Source organism: Entelurus aequoreus, linkage group LG01, assembly GCF_033978785.1.
Source record: "Entelurus aequoreus isolate RoL-2023_Sb linkage group LG01, RoL_Eaeq_v1.1, whole genome shotgun sequence".
Classification (NCBI taxonomy): domain Eukaryota; kingdom Metazoa; phylum Chordata; class Actinopteri; order Syngnathiformes; family Syngnathidae; genus Entelurus; species Entelurus aequoreus.
In genome coordinates this window covers 78253804-78269341 of record NC_084731.1, presented here as the reverse complement: position 1 = coordinate 78269341, position 15538 = coordinate 78253804, and the positions used below count along the sequence as shown (strand labels likewise).

The 15538-nt window shown below is 40.1% G+C and overlaps 1 protein-coding gene across 1 annotated transcript in view; it reads left to right on the top strand.

Moving 5' to 3' along the window:
* Window positions 1-2851: 2851 nt before the first annotated feature.
* The window catches only part of LOC133657575 (paraspeckle component 1-like), a 28249-nt gene continuing 15562 nt past the window's right edge, over window positions 2852-15538 (top strand). Inside the window, exons 1-4 of the mRNA XM_062059058.1 lie at window positions 2852-3381; window positions 6334-6483; window positions 6554-6705; window positions 6827-6922. Of these exons, the coding sequence (XP_061915042.1) occupies window positions 3040-3381; window positions 6334-6483; window positions 6554-6705; window positions 6827-6922 (740 nt within the window). The 5' untranslated portion in view covers window positions 2852-3039. The remainder of the gene's footprint in view (window positions 3382-6333; window positions 6484-6553; window positions 6706-6826; window positions 6923-15538) is intronic.

Here is a 15538-nt window from a genome sequence, read left to right as displayed (position 1 = left end):
GACCCAGGATACGTTGGGAAGACTCCCGGCTGGCCTGGGAATGCCTCGGGATCCCTTGAGAGGAGCTGGACGAAGTAGCTGGGGAGAGGGAAGTCTGGGCTTCTCTGCTTAGGCTGCTGCCCCCGCAACCCAACCTCGGATAAGCGGAGGAAAATGAATGAATTCATGTTTGAGGGGGAAAATGTCTTGGAGAGAGCATTTAAAGAAAATAACGGCCAAGTGGGAAAAATGTATGAATGTATTGAGATGTCTTGTGGGAACAGACTATGGCGCTAGCAGGGAAACATTAATGAGCATATATATAAAGCAGTATTTAGATCAAATATTGATTACGGTTGCATTGTACATGGGGCTGCTCCCCCGTCCGTCCTCAAACAGCTAAGAAGCACTTTGGGTATGCACAGTGGTGTTCAGAACTACTCCTAGTCAAGCTCTTTTGGTAGAAACGGGTGAAACTTCAATAGAAGTGAGAAGGCGTAAACTGGCGCTGAACTACTGGGCTAAATTGCAGAGCTGGGGGGTCTTTAATCCACACTGAGAGGGTGGTGGGAGAGCACTGGGAACTACAAGGGGGGAGGAGGAAACACTTCATGCGCTCAGGAAGGAGCAGAGCAGTGGAGCTAGGACTATGTGATTTGCAGTTGGTTACCTGTTCCTCTTTGGATCCTGTCAGAGTCCGATGTGGATCGTTCAATATAAGAATGGATGCAGGTGATCCTGTAGAAGTAACAAACAAACATTTCGAGAACAAATGATCAGATTACATGCAGATATACACAGACGGTTCCACAAATATGATTAATGGAAGGGCAGCGATAGGGGTGAGCATCCCACAGTTGCAAATACGGCATGGTTTCAAACTAACTATCAGTATTTACAGGACAGCTTGTGGCTATTTTACGGACACTTGGATGGCCGGAGGAGGTTAAGCCACTGATTCAGCAGCAGTATTGATGGGTGGGGAGAGTGTGGCAAGAAACGACTTAATTAGTGAAGCAATGGTAATGCTGGGAAGAATGCAGAGATTGGGTTGCCAACACATGTGGGAGTACAGGGAAATGAGGAGGCTGACCATAGAGCAAAAAAGGCATCAAACAAAAATGAAATAGGAATAAAAGTACTATGGAAGGGTGGAGTGGAAATGCGTAATACAAGAAGAAACAGACAGAATGTGGCAAAAAGAGTGGGAACAGGGGAGTAAGGGAAGGTGTTATTTTTCATTACAATCCAACATAAAACACACACAAAGTTTCAAAATGGGAATTAGGGACACTGTGGTGTATACAAGACTGAGGCTGGGGCACTGTGCACTAATTAAAGGATTGGAAATGATTGGTAAGCACACTGATGGGAAATGCACACACGGAGAGGAAGAAAGCGTCACCCGTACCCTCAAATACCGCAGTGAGTACAATGAAGAGAGAGCCATAATGCACAAAACTGTCAGAAACTGGAATTAAGGACATTTCACTGAAAATCATATTAAGCTGAAAACAGCAAACAGTGGTAAAAGCTGTTTTGGAATTTGTGCAAAGGGCTGGACCAGAGGTCCCCAAACTACGGCACGCGGGAAGTCCAAAGTTAAAAAAAAAAAAATGTAATAAAAAAAAAAATACTAAAAAAAAATATACAAAAAAAAAAAAATTAATACAAAAAAATATTTAAAAAAAATAAATGAAAAAATAAATGTATATATATATATATTTATTTATATTTATTTAATTTATTTATTTATTTTTATTTTTATTTTATTTTTTTTTATTTTTTTTTTTTACATATTTTTTATTTTATATATATTTTTTAATTTTTTTTTTTTTTTTTTTTAAATCTGTGCTTTCCAATAAATGTTCTACCGCTTGTTACTCTCTGTGTCTCCTAGCCGCTCAGGCGAATCATCCATCCATTTTCTACCGCTTGTCCCTTTTGGGGTCGCGGTGGGTGCTGGAGCCTATCTCAGCTGCATTCGGGCGGGAAGGCGGAGTACACCCTGGACAAGTCACCACCTCATCGCAGGGCTAACACAGATAGACAGACAACATTCACACTCACATTCACACTCTAGGGCCAATTTAATGTTGCCAATCAACCAATTATGGCGTCTATCCCCAGGTGCATGTCTTTGGAGGTGGGAGGAAGCCTATTGTCTAAAAATGCATTTTCCCATCGATAACGTGACATCATTGCGCTCGCGCCGCCGTATCGGGCGAGCACGCGGAAAGTGCTTTCAGTCAATTAGTGCGTGAGAAATATATATATATATATATATATATATATATATATATATATATATATATATATATATATATATATATATATATATATATATATATATATATATATATATATATATTATTATCATTTATATATATATATGTATATATATATGTATATTATTATCATTTATATATTTATATATATATATATATATATATATGTATATATATATATAAATGACAATAATGTACATATATATATATATATATATATATATATATATATATATATATATATATATATATATATGTATATATGTATATATATATGTATATATATGTATATATATGTATGTATATATATATATATATGTGTATATATATATATGTGTATATATATATATGTGTATATATATATATATATATATATATATATATATATATATATATATATATATATATATATATATATATATATATATATATATATATATATATATATATATATATATATATATATATATATATATATATATATATATCCAGCCCGGCCAATTTTTTTTAACCCAATGAGTCAAAAAGTTTGGGGACCCCTGGGCTGGACTATATAAAAGGATATGAGGTGGCGAAGGAATTCAAATAAAGACCAGTGAGGGCAGCACCACGCCTGAGATGCGTCCAGTCTGCCGGAAATTAAAAAGAAGAAGTAGAGTTGCGCGCGCATCCATCGCCATATTGGAAGAAGAGGTCTCCACTTTTTGAAACTACCTGTTTTCCCCCCTAAATAAACACATTAGTACTGCTTCATTCGTGTAAAGTCCACGCCATGGCGGACGGAAGCGGACAGTTAGCGAACCAGCTGCGCAGCAGCAGCCCACTACAGAGCCCCCAAATCAAGGCAGTCTCCCCCGCCGCAGCCGACGAGCAAAGGCCGTCCAACAAAGAAGGAGCCTCGCAGCAAAGCGGGGATGCTCGCACAGAAATGAAACTTCATATTGCGAGTTTTCGGAAGCCTGGTGAGAAAACCTTCACGCAGCGCTGCCGTCTGTTTGTTGCTAATTTACCGCTGGATATTCCGGATGAAGAATTTGTGGGTATGTTCTCAAAATATGGAAATACGGCCGAGGTTTTCATTAACAGAGAACGAGGATTTGGCTTTATTCGTCTGGTATGTATACACTATATTAGTCATATAATCCATATTTAGCATGTTTTCATGTGCTGTGCTCTTGCTAAAATATTTTTTAAACACGTTTTCCTCTTTACGACACTGAAGTTTATGAGAGGTTTTTTCATTGTGTATAAATAACCGTTACAGGTTTTACCATGAATTGATTTACGTGGACCCCGACTTAAACAAGTTGAAAAACTTATTCGGGTGTTACCATTTTGTGGTCAATTGTACGGAATATGTACTGTACTGTGCAATCTACTAATAAAAGTTTCAATCAATCAATGCTATATCAGATTCTTAAACTTCGACGGTTCGTGGTTTGTTTTTACACTTTAGCTTAAATAGTAGGATATATATTTCAGAATTTTTGTTTATTCCGTGTCGTGTATATTTTTGAATATGCCGAAGACAATTTGCGCAGTTGTGGGATGTTTGAATAGTACATATCACCTCACAAGATGGAAACAAACAATGTGTGACATTCATGAGTGTTATTTTAAATATGGTGATCTCACCATACGGTATCATAAAAATACAAACATAAAGGAAATCTGACCTGTTGTGAAATAACTGTAAGCCTTGCCTTTTTTGTAACTTTGAAGCATTCTTGTGTCCATGTTTGTAACTCCAAGGTACATGCCTACATCAAAGTACATGGTCGGTGGCCAGAGCTTCATGCCATCCTTTTGTCCTACCCAACCGTCAGAAATAGAGAGGGTCTGGCAAAAAGTTAACAGTGTCTTTTACCAACAAAGTTTTTTGGTAGTCTGCAGCCTTTTCGTCGTTCACATCTTGTCCGGTTTTCTTGGCTTTTACTCCCATTTCCCACGCAGCAAAAGCCCTGGCAGCAAGATCTTTTTTATTTCCAGACGCCTTTAGTCCACAACAACGCAAATGGTCTGTCAATGAATAAACACTCCATCGCATAAAATACTCAAAGTCGACATTTACTTCCAAATCAGCACCACTTGATAATAAGGAAGCCATTTTCTGGGTTTGTTTATCCCTCTTGACCTTTGACCCATCAAAAAAAAGAGTCTCGCGAGAATGAGCCTGCTGAATCCTTAAACAGGTCCATCCCTGACGCCTTTCTGTTGCGGCCCTGATTTGCAGCGAAAGAGCGCAGACTTTACGAGATCTCCCGAATCTCTGCATACTCATCTGATTCGTACAAACGACAACAGTTTTGCCTTGCAGAAAAAAAACCTTTTTTGTAACAAGCAACAACACAACAGTAACTTTATCCCTGGCGAGTGTTGTATTAGGGTTGTACGGTGTACTACTACTAATAAAGTACCATGGTACTAATGAATTAAAAACGGTACTATACTGCTCCTGAAAAATACCATTACATATTTTTTTCTGGACATAACGGCGCGCCGTCGCCACTTCGTGATATTGCTGGTAAAACGAGCAGACGCGCATTTTAGGCAATGCACACGCACAGAGCACTTACAAGCAGAACCAGTGTGGAGATAGAAAAGAGAGAATGAACACATTTTGGCCTAAAATCAAACAATGAAGTTGAAGCTGCATAGAAAAGACAGAATGAACACATTTTGGCTTAAAACAAACAATGAAGTTGAAGCTATAAGCCCTGAACACATTAAATACGTCCCTGGACACAGGATAACTTTAATTAGGACCAATGTCTGACCCTGTACCTACTTGGTATTGGATTAATAGCAAAATTTGTAGTATCACCTAAAAGTTATGTAAAGTATCAAACGGCAGAAGAATAAGTGATTATTACTTTTGAACAGAAGTGTAGAGAGAACATGTTAAAACAGAATGTGAGCAGATATTAACAGTAAATTAACAAGTAGATTAATAGTCCATCATCATTTTGACAAAATAATAGATTGAGAAATTACACAATATGTCATTGCATACGTCAGCAGCCAAATCATCTACAGTGGACATTTTTTTCTACCCGTTTGGAAAATGCAGTTTCTCAGAAAAGTTAACTCACATTTTTACTTTTAATTATGTAAATACCTCACAAATTGACATTTAGCTTCGCTCGTTTCAGCTTTTCCGGGTGATGGTAGCTTATCAAGTAGTCCGGTGTGCAGCAGATGCTTTCCCTTGGCACGGTGCGCCTTGACCGAGTCTGTTTTGGCTTGGAACACTCGAGACGAACGTGGCACGTTTTTTTACCTCCGCCGCAGAGGTCATGTTTTCACCAGGGTTTGTTTGTCTGTTTGTTAGCAACATAACTCAAACAGTTATTAGGATTTTGAAAATAAGAAATTCCTCTGTACTACAAAGTGGAACACATTTCATTTCCTGCTTCCTCCTTCTCTCTCCTGTACGGTGCTCCACGGCCCACATTGCGGTCAGCACTGCGCAGAGGATTCTGGGAGTTGTAGTTTTATTTTCTGAACCGTCAAAGCAAAAATGCCAGAAAAAAACGACACCAACTTTTCGTTGGTACCGTCACGCGTCACGGCATTATTGTGAAAATTCGAATACCGCTGTATTTACAATACCGTAACATCCCTAATCAGCATCGGTACTGTATGACCAATACTGCTCCTGTAACTACTTGGTTTTAGATCGATACTCAAATATTTCCTTAAAACTAAATTCAAGCATTGAAACAACAGAAGACTAAGTGTAGATAGATACATGGTACAACATAAAGTAACCAGATATTAACATTAACTTAGCATATAGATTAATAATAGTTTTGAGAAAAAATACAACCATAAATGACGCAATATGTTACCTCATACTTCAACAGCTAAATTAGGAGCCTTTGTAACCATTTTTGAAAAGGTTCTATTATCATGTATACACCAAATATTATTTTAGGACATATATTGTTATCGCAGGTGGCTGCAATTATTATTATTTAAATAATTATATTATTTAAAGATCAAATTTGACTGTTTATAGTCGGTATTGTATATTAATCTGTGTACCTTTTTAATTCTCTTTCAGGAGACGCGAACACTTGCAGAGATTGCCAAATCGGAGCTAGATGGCAAAATATTGAACTATCAACAAATCACAATCCGCTTTGCTACACATGGTACTGCCCTCTCTGTGCGGAACCTTCTACCCGTTGTCACCAATGAGCTTTTGGAACAGGTAAAGGGAGGGCACGAGGTATTTTTTTGGTGGTGTTAGCGGTCGTGTAATGTTCGTCTGCTGGTTTTAGGCGTTTTCACAGTTTGGCCCGGTGGAACGATCTATCGTGGTGACAGATGACCGTGGACGGCCCACTGGCCGAGGCATAGTGGAATTTGCGAATAAAGCGTCTGCACGCAAAGCTCTGGAATGCTGCACAGAAGGCGCACTGCTGCTAACCACGTACGTTTTTCTCCGACACCGACATTGTACGACTAGCTTTCAAAAGTGCCTTACGGTACATGCCTGCGGTAGGAAGAAAAGTCCCACGGAGGATTGAACATGTTTGCATTCCCTTACCTAGAACACCCTGTCCTGTCATTGTGGAGCCCGCAGAACACTTTGACGATGAAGAAGGACTGCCGGAAAAGTTGTTACCAAAGACTCCAAAGTACCTCAAGTGAGTAAAAGGATTGCTTAATTTTGTCTATTGGGTTTTACTTCGTTTAAACACTGAAATAGCAATCGTCTTAGCAGGAGGATTCATGGACTAACTTACGATTATCAGGGGTGTCTTACAGTAGTCGACTATTTGCCAATTCCATTTGGAAAAGTCTTATTCGACTATCAACCTTGCAGTCAAATCATCAGACATTGACCAATGTTTTTAAATGTAACATGTTATGTGGACTGACTAAAGGAACTATATTATTTAAATGTACACCATATACACCGAAAATGGTGTAATTTGCATAGTTGGTCGTGACGTGAAACTCATTGTTTGTGGACTGGTAAAACGAAGATTTGACAGTTCACACTTTTGGCCAATATGTAGACATTCTAACATATACAAATCTATTGTATTTATTGGATACTATCAACTGATATTTATTTACTTAATTAACTACCATTTAGGAAAAAATACAATTCCTACTATATTTCTGACTCATGCAAACAATTGGAATAATTGCATAGAGCAGTAAAATGTTGGAATTTAAATTTTTCAATTATTCCCTTGATAAAACAACAAGCAACTCAAACGTATGATTTCATAAAATGAAAAAATCAATTTGTCCAACCCAACATACATAAATGATAGGGGTGTCAAAAAACGATTTTCGTATGAATCGTGATTCTTAATTGTAACGGTTCCTTTCATCCATGGATTTTCTACCGTTTGTCCCTTGTCCGCGGGGGGCCCTGAAGCCTAGCTGAGCTGCACCCGGGTGAAAGGCGGGGTACACCCTGGACAAGTCGCCATCTCAGGACCACTAATCGATTAAAAAAATAAAAATTACTTATTCAAAACTTTTATTTTATTTTTAATCTGTCCTGTCCAGCCACTCAGGCAAATAAAATTGTTGATGTAGGTCAGGGGTGTCAAAGTCAAATGGACGGAGGGCCAAATAAAAAATTTAGCTACAAGCCGAGGGCCGGACTGTTCGAATGTTCATTGAAAAATTTTTAAATGACGCATATAGTCTAGTGAACCTAATTGAACCTACTGAAAACCTAACAAATATATTCCAATATGATCAGATAAATAAAGCAATATTTTCTTATGGCTCTGTCAGTAATCTTTAATTTTCAACAGACACAAAAGACAAATTTCCTTTATATAAAAATCCCCATAACATGAACATTAAATGAAAGAAACCGGTATTCAAGGCACCATCAGTAGCCTATATTTTCTATTTTAGCAAAAGTGGGCTAAATTTACTTCAAAGAAAAAAACAATAATAGCAATTTTCTATCATCCACTCAACTGAAATATTTTAAAAATATAATTAAATTGAAATACAATAAAATAAAGTGCAAAAATCTATAAATCAAAAACAACACTTTGTTTAAGGAGAAGTAACATGCAGTGAAAACAAATATTAAACTTTAACTTTTAAACTTGAATTGAGTAAAAACTCTAAATATGTGATTGCACAGTAATGTTCACTTGTTTGAGGTTGAGGGTGATACTTGGTGGTGTCCCATCTTTTCCACAAGTTCATCAATGTTCGGGGTAAGGCTCTGAGCTGAGGAAATCCTCAAGATTGAATGGAGGTGTTCAGCAGTAAGTCGACTTCTGTGTGATGTTTTGTTCAGGTTCATCAAAGAAAACAGTTGTTCACACAGGTATGTGCTGCCAAACATAGACAACGTTTGAGCAGCCTGGATGCGCAGCTGGGGCATTGTGTCGGGGAGGAAACGGGCGAACTCCGCAGCACCCACTGCCGCATATTTTGCCCTCAGTGCATCATTGCATTGGAGGTCAATCAACTCCATTTGAAGGTTTGGTGGTGAGCTTTCCACGTCAACAGCAAACGGGTTACCGAGCAGTTCCAACCTACTTTTTTGTGCTTCAAAGTCAGCAAATCGGCGTCGAAAGTCAGCGGCAAGCATACTTATTTTATTAGCCAACTGTGCGCTCGGGAATGCACTGGTAGAGAGCTTCTCTTTCATGGTCTGGCAGCTGGAAAAGTGGGTCAAATTTTCTTTCCGCATCTGCGTCTCCCACAGAGTCAGTTTGGTTTTAAATGCCTTCACTGTACTGTACATATCAGAGATGACATGATCCCGACCCTGCAGCTGCAAGTTCATTGCATTCAGATGACTCGTAATGTCACACAGAAAAGCCATTTCACACAGAAACATTTCGTCTCGGAGTTGTGTTGTGTTTTTCCCTTTGCTGTCCAAGAACAGACAAATCTCCTCACGAAGCTCGAAACATCTTTGAAGCACCTTTCCCTGGCTTAGCCATCGCACCTCTGTGTGATAAGGCAAATCACCATGCTCCGTTTCTAACTCCGTCAGAAATGCCTTGAACTGGCGGTGATTCAAACCTTTGGCTCTGATAAAGTTAACTGTGCGCGTGATGATGCTCATTACATGCTCCATTTTCAAGGCTTTACCGCACAACGCTTCCTGGTGTATGATACAATGATAAGCTGTCAGCTCACCTGTCGCGTTTTCCTCTTGCATCTTTTCCCGTATCTTCGCTACCAGTCCGCTCCTGTGTCCACACATCGCAGGTGCTCCGTCGGTTGTCAAACCCACGAGTTTTTCCCAAGGCAGCTCCATCTCATTTACACATCTTGACACCTCTTCATACAAATCATGCCCCGTAGTTGTGCCATGCATAGGACGTAAAGCCAAAAACTCCTCTGTCACGCTTAGGCTGGAGTCCACTCCGCGGATGAAAATTGACAACTGGGCAATGTCAGAAATGTCGGTGCTCTCATCCACAGCCAAGGAATATGCAATGAAATCTTTTCCCTTTTTCACAAGCTGCTCTTTTAGATTGATGGACAACTGGTCTACTCTCTCGGCAATGGTGTTTCTGCTCAGACTCACATTTAAAAAGAGTTGCCTTTTTTCTGGGCAAACTTCGTCACAAACTTTAATCATGCAGTTTTTGATGAAATCTCCCTCCGTAAATGGCCGGGCTGATTTAGCGATCTCTTCTGCCAAAATAAAACTGGCCTTGACAGCAGCCTGGCCTTGTGATTTGGCTTTTTTGAACAGAGCCTGTCGAGATTTGAGGCCTCGTTTTAATTCCTCTGCCTTTTGTAGCCTTTGTTCCATGTCCATATTCTTGTTTTTGTCCGCGTGTTTCGTTTCATAATGTCGTCTCAGATTATACTCTTTCAGTACCGCCACACTTTCTCCACACAGAAGACACACAGGTTTTCCAGCTACCTCCAAAAACATATACTCCGACTCCCACCTTGTTTGAAACCCCCGGTTCTCAGTGTCCACCTTCCGTTTTGCCATTTTTGATGGGTACCGTATTTCCTTGAATTGGCGCAGGGAATATAGTATTCGCACGTCTAGAATTACTGCCGGGTCAAAGTCGTTTCTCAAAATAATTAACGCATGCTTGGCCTTATCGCCGGTTTATTATTGAAGCTGGATCAAATTCGTTTCGCAAAATATTAATTTTATTATCGCATGTCGATAATTTTCGCCGGGTCAAACTCGTTTCGCAAAATATTTAGCATATGGCTAGAACTTCCACCGGGTCAAATTCGTTACGTCACGAGTGACGATTTACCTGCCCTCATTTTCAAAATGGAGGAAGCGGCTTTCAGTAGTTTACAATCGCACAAAGGAAAAAAGATAAAGAGCTTTTCAGTAGGATTTAAGGTCCAAGCTATTGAATACCGGTACAGTATGCTAAAGAGAACAGTAAGCAGCTATGTTTTATTAATATACCGTAGCTGCGTGTGTGAAATACTGTATAAGTCATTAAATGACTCCCGCCTCCTGGTGGTAGAGGGCGCTGCCGCGCTAGTGATCCTTCTTGCGACTTCCGGTACTGCAGAAGAAGTGAACACACGCAGCAAGAGATTTTTTTTCAGATGGAGGATTGCATACCAGTATCTAAAATAAAACAGTTTTCTAAACTGGACTTTCAATGGAAGCAGGAGGTAATAATTAAAGGAATATCTCCATCGAAACAGAGACTTTTAAAACTGAAGAAAGAAAATAAGGAAGACTTCTATAAACAAGTTATCGATGCTTTTGGTCAGAAGGAGCTGCAAATGGACTCCATTTATAAGTACAGGTAAGACCATAATAACGCTTTTTTTAATTAAATGTGCTTTTCACGATGGTATGCTTACATCACACTCAAAGCGCACGCCTAAATTTTATGGATTCCTTTTGGTAAACGCCGGAGTGAGAAGAGGTTTTAAAATAATTACCGCATGCACGGCCATCCCGCCGGTTTCCGGTAAACGCAGGAGTGACAGGAGGTTTTAAATTAATTAACGCCCCTGCGGCCATTCAAGGAAATACGGTATCTGAAAGTTAATTTTACTGTGATGCTGACGACTGCTGTGCCAATAAATATTGAAATGAAGCAGCCTACTGCTCGGTGCGTCACCGTTGCATTGTGGGAAATGTAGTATTGGTGCGTGTAAAAGATCTGCGGTCTGCGGGCCGGTTCTAATAATAAATCAAGATCATCCCAAGGGCCGTAAAAAACCTTCTCGCGGGCCGGATATGGCCCGCGGGCCTTGACTCTGACATATGTGAGCTAGGGAATATAACAACTACACTACCCAGAATGCAACGGGAGTGACGAGTATGCGCGGTAGCCCCGAAAAGTGTTGCATATCGTCACCCGGCAGCTAAGAATGAGCACGCTGTGAAAGTAAACGTCAAGAACTCAGCCAACACGCCTTGTCTGCATTATTTATAATTAGACAGACAACACATATAAAGTGTGATTTTGTTTTGTTTACAAGGAAAGAAAAACAAAAGTTAAAAAAGGGAGATGTCATATATGTATGTGCTGCGGTTGTTTTAAGAACGTTGCGACAGCTGCCGTAAAGGAGGTGCGTTGCTATGTTTCCGGTTGGTCGTAAAAGTGTTCTTCATGTGTTTGCTCAAATCTCTCAGTAAAGTTATTCATTGGATTATACCTTTTGTTTTGAACTTTATTACACATTGGAGCGCTTTTTCCCGTCCATTTTTTTCCTGCTTTCGCTATCTGCGCCTAATGACTGAGCTACGTGACGCCATTTCTTGCGATGTCACACGGAGCATTTCTGGTCGGGACGGGATTCGTTCCGAGGGATTCGAATAAAAAACCAACTCTTTTTCTTTACTATAGTGGTCTCGATAACGGGTACCGGTTCTCAAAAAGGGATTCGAGTCCGAGGACTCGGTTCTTTTCTTATCGAACAACCGGGAAAACCGGTTTCGAGGATCATCCCTATATATCACAGAACATTAACGTTCCAATGAGGCGGGTTACGGTGAGCAAATAAGGTGCTTCTTTTCTTCTACGTTAGCCTGGTGTAAATTTCCTCTGAGTTTGTTGTAAACAAACATGCCATCAATCATTTGGGACTTATTCACTGTTTCAGTAGAGGACATTTGCCTTTAAAGATTTATGGAAACAGTACGTAGCTGACTGTGCTGCTCAGTCCAGATTCAGTGTTAATAGCAGCGACCGTTAAGCCTGGGCCGATAACAAAATTTTGCTTGACGATATATTGACCTACAATTTATTGCAGATAAACGATATTAGTCATTATTTTTTGTGAGACTGAATCTACCACTGATTTAATGATAATACATAATAATAATGCAAGTATACTGTTTCAAATGCAATAAACTTGTATTTCTCGTATATTTTAACATTGTAACTGAAATGTAAACTTTTAAATACCAAGGTTTATAAAACAAACAAATAATACAAATAAAATATACTGTCTCTAAGCAAAATGTTGCACTTTTTGGATAAAAAAAAATAATAACCAAAAGCAATAAAATAGGTTCTGTCTCCGTTAAAGAGGGTGTGGGGGACCCTCAAATATACACAACCAAACCAATAAATAAAATGGCTAAATAAAGTTATTGTGACCAAAAAGTACACACTAAAATATTTTAACCAAGTAGTGTTACTTTTAAAAACAAATGCATAGACACAACATACTTTCTTGGCAGAGGAAACATAAAATATTGTTCTGGCTTCATAAGACCTATATTATTTTAATTTCTGTGTTTAAGTATGATTATCTTTTATTTTAATTGTAAAGTGTGATCAGTTGTTTCACTTCCGGTTTATGTGACATCACGTGAATTCCCTTCCTGTCGTTCGTGTCTGTTTGATTCAATTTGATGCTGTCGAGTTTATAGATCACTTCGGGCCAAAGCAGCAACATCCTTTATGTTTAACATGAATACTGTAACTCACTTGTGTAAACAGCAATGTGTTTGGACAAGTTTAGATTGGGGAATGACATTTAGTAATGGGTAAAAATGTTAATGTCTGTTCTTTACATGTTAGGAATAAAGCTAGTTAGCAAGCTAGCGCCAGTCAGTCCGTCCGTGTCAAAGTGCAGTTATGAATGACGGTTCTTTAAAGATTTTAATGTAATATGGTAATACTAACAGTCGGGAGTCTTAAAGCGGTAATCATTACTACCGTTTATTTGTAGTACAAACGCCTGTGGCCACAGAAACCAATGCAAAAGAGTGACCGCTCCTGCAGACCTTCTCGCTCACCTAACACGAACATTAAAAACACAAACTTCCGATAGGCCCCACCTCGCCTCACAAAGAGTCAAAGACACTTAATAAAGGACAAGAGAAGTCACCCTCTTCTTTTCATTCCGCTGGGGCACAAACGCGTGCAGCTGCTGAAACCGCTGAAAAGCTTGAATGCCCTTGAAGCATGCACACAGCGATTTATCGACGCAGTTCTATGATTAAAGGTGCCATATGTAATAATTTAATGTCAAGTCATCATTAAATGGCCCTGACATGTCAAAAGGCATTAATAAATCATGTTCTTTTCGAATACATTTATAACTGATAACAGTAGTTCAGCCGGTATATGCTCATTTCAAAATTAGATTTACAGCCCCGAATTCTTGTTATTGTTTTTATTTCAATGCCCGCCCTCCACCGTTTGAGTAATTAGACAGTCTGTGAGTGTGTCACATCCAGGTTGCCAGTTACGCACCGCCACCTTCGTCTAGCTCAGGGGTCGGCAACCCGCGGCTCCGGAGCCGCATGCGGCTCTTTGACCACTCTGATGCGGCTCAGCTGCATACTTGCCGACCCTCTCGATTTTTTTTCCCAGCATACTTGCCGACCCTCTCGATTTTCCCAAGAGACTTATTTTCCCAAGAGACCTACGGATCTCGGTGACTCTCCTCTCGATTTTCCCAAGAGACTTACGGATCTCAGTGACTCTCCTAGCAATCTCCCGGGGCATATATTCTCCGATTTTCACCCAACAACTAAATTAAGGGCGTGCCCTGATGGCACTGTATTTGTTGTCCTCTAAAGCCTGTACTAACAGCGTGCCAGCCCGGCCACATGTTGTATGTAACTTTTACTTGCACACGCAGGAGACAGCAAGGCATACTTGGTCAACAGCCACACAGCTTACACTGTCGGTGGCCGTATAAAACAACTTTAACACTGTTACATTACAAATATGCGCCACACTGTGAACCCACACCAAAAAAGAATGACAAACACATTTCTGGAGAACATCCGCACCGTAACACAACACAAGAAATACCCAGAATTCTATGCAGCCATAACTCTTTCAGTCTACATTATGCACCCCCGCTATCACCAACCCCCCCCCCCCCCACACACACACACACATCAACCCCCCCTGTGCGTCGGTTGAGGTGGGCAGGGTTTGGTGGTAGTGGGGGTGTATAATGTAGACCGGAAGAGTTAGGGCTGCATGGGATTCTGGGTATTTATTATGTAGTGTTACAGTGCGGATGTTCTCCAGAAATGTGTTTGTCATTCTTTTTTGGTGTGGGTTCACAGTGTGGCGCATATTTGTAACGTAACAGTGTTAAAGTTGTTTTATACGTGCACCGTCAGTGTAAGCTGTGTGGCTGTTGAGCAAGTATGCATTGCTGTCACTTACGTGTGCAAGCAGAAACTGCATTCAACATGTGGCCGAGCAGGTACGCTGTTTGAGCAGGCTGTAGAGGGCGCTAAAAGCAGTGCCATCACGCCCTGAATTTCGGGAGTCTCCCGGAAAAAGTGGGAGGGTTGGCAGGTATGACACTATCAAGCGCCATTCACTTAAAGCACATATGTCAGAGTCAAGGCCCGCGGGCCATATCCGGCCCGCGAGAAGGTTTTTTACGGCCCTTGGGATGATCTTGATTTATTATTAGAACCGGCCCGCAGACCGCAGATCTTTTACACGCACCAATGCTACATTTCCCACAATGCAACGGTGACGCACCGAGCAGTAGGCTGCTTCATTTCAATATTTATTGGCACAGCAGTCGTCAGCATCACAGTAAAATTAACTTTCAGATACCGTATTTCCTTGAATGGCCGCAGGGGCGTTAATTAATTTAAAACCTCCTGTCACTCCTGCGTTTACCGGAAACCGGCGGGATGGCCGTGCATGCGGTAATTATTTTAAAACCTCTTCTCACTCCGGCGTTTACCAAAAGGAATCCATAAAATTTAGGCGTGCGCTTTGAGTGTGATGTAAGCATACCATCGTGAAAAGCACATTTAATTAAAAAAAGCGTTATTATGGTCTTACCTGTACTTATAAATGGAGTCCATTTGCAGCTCC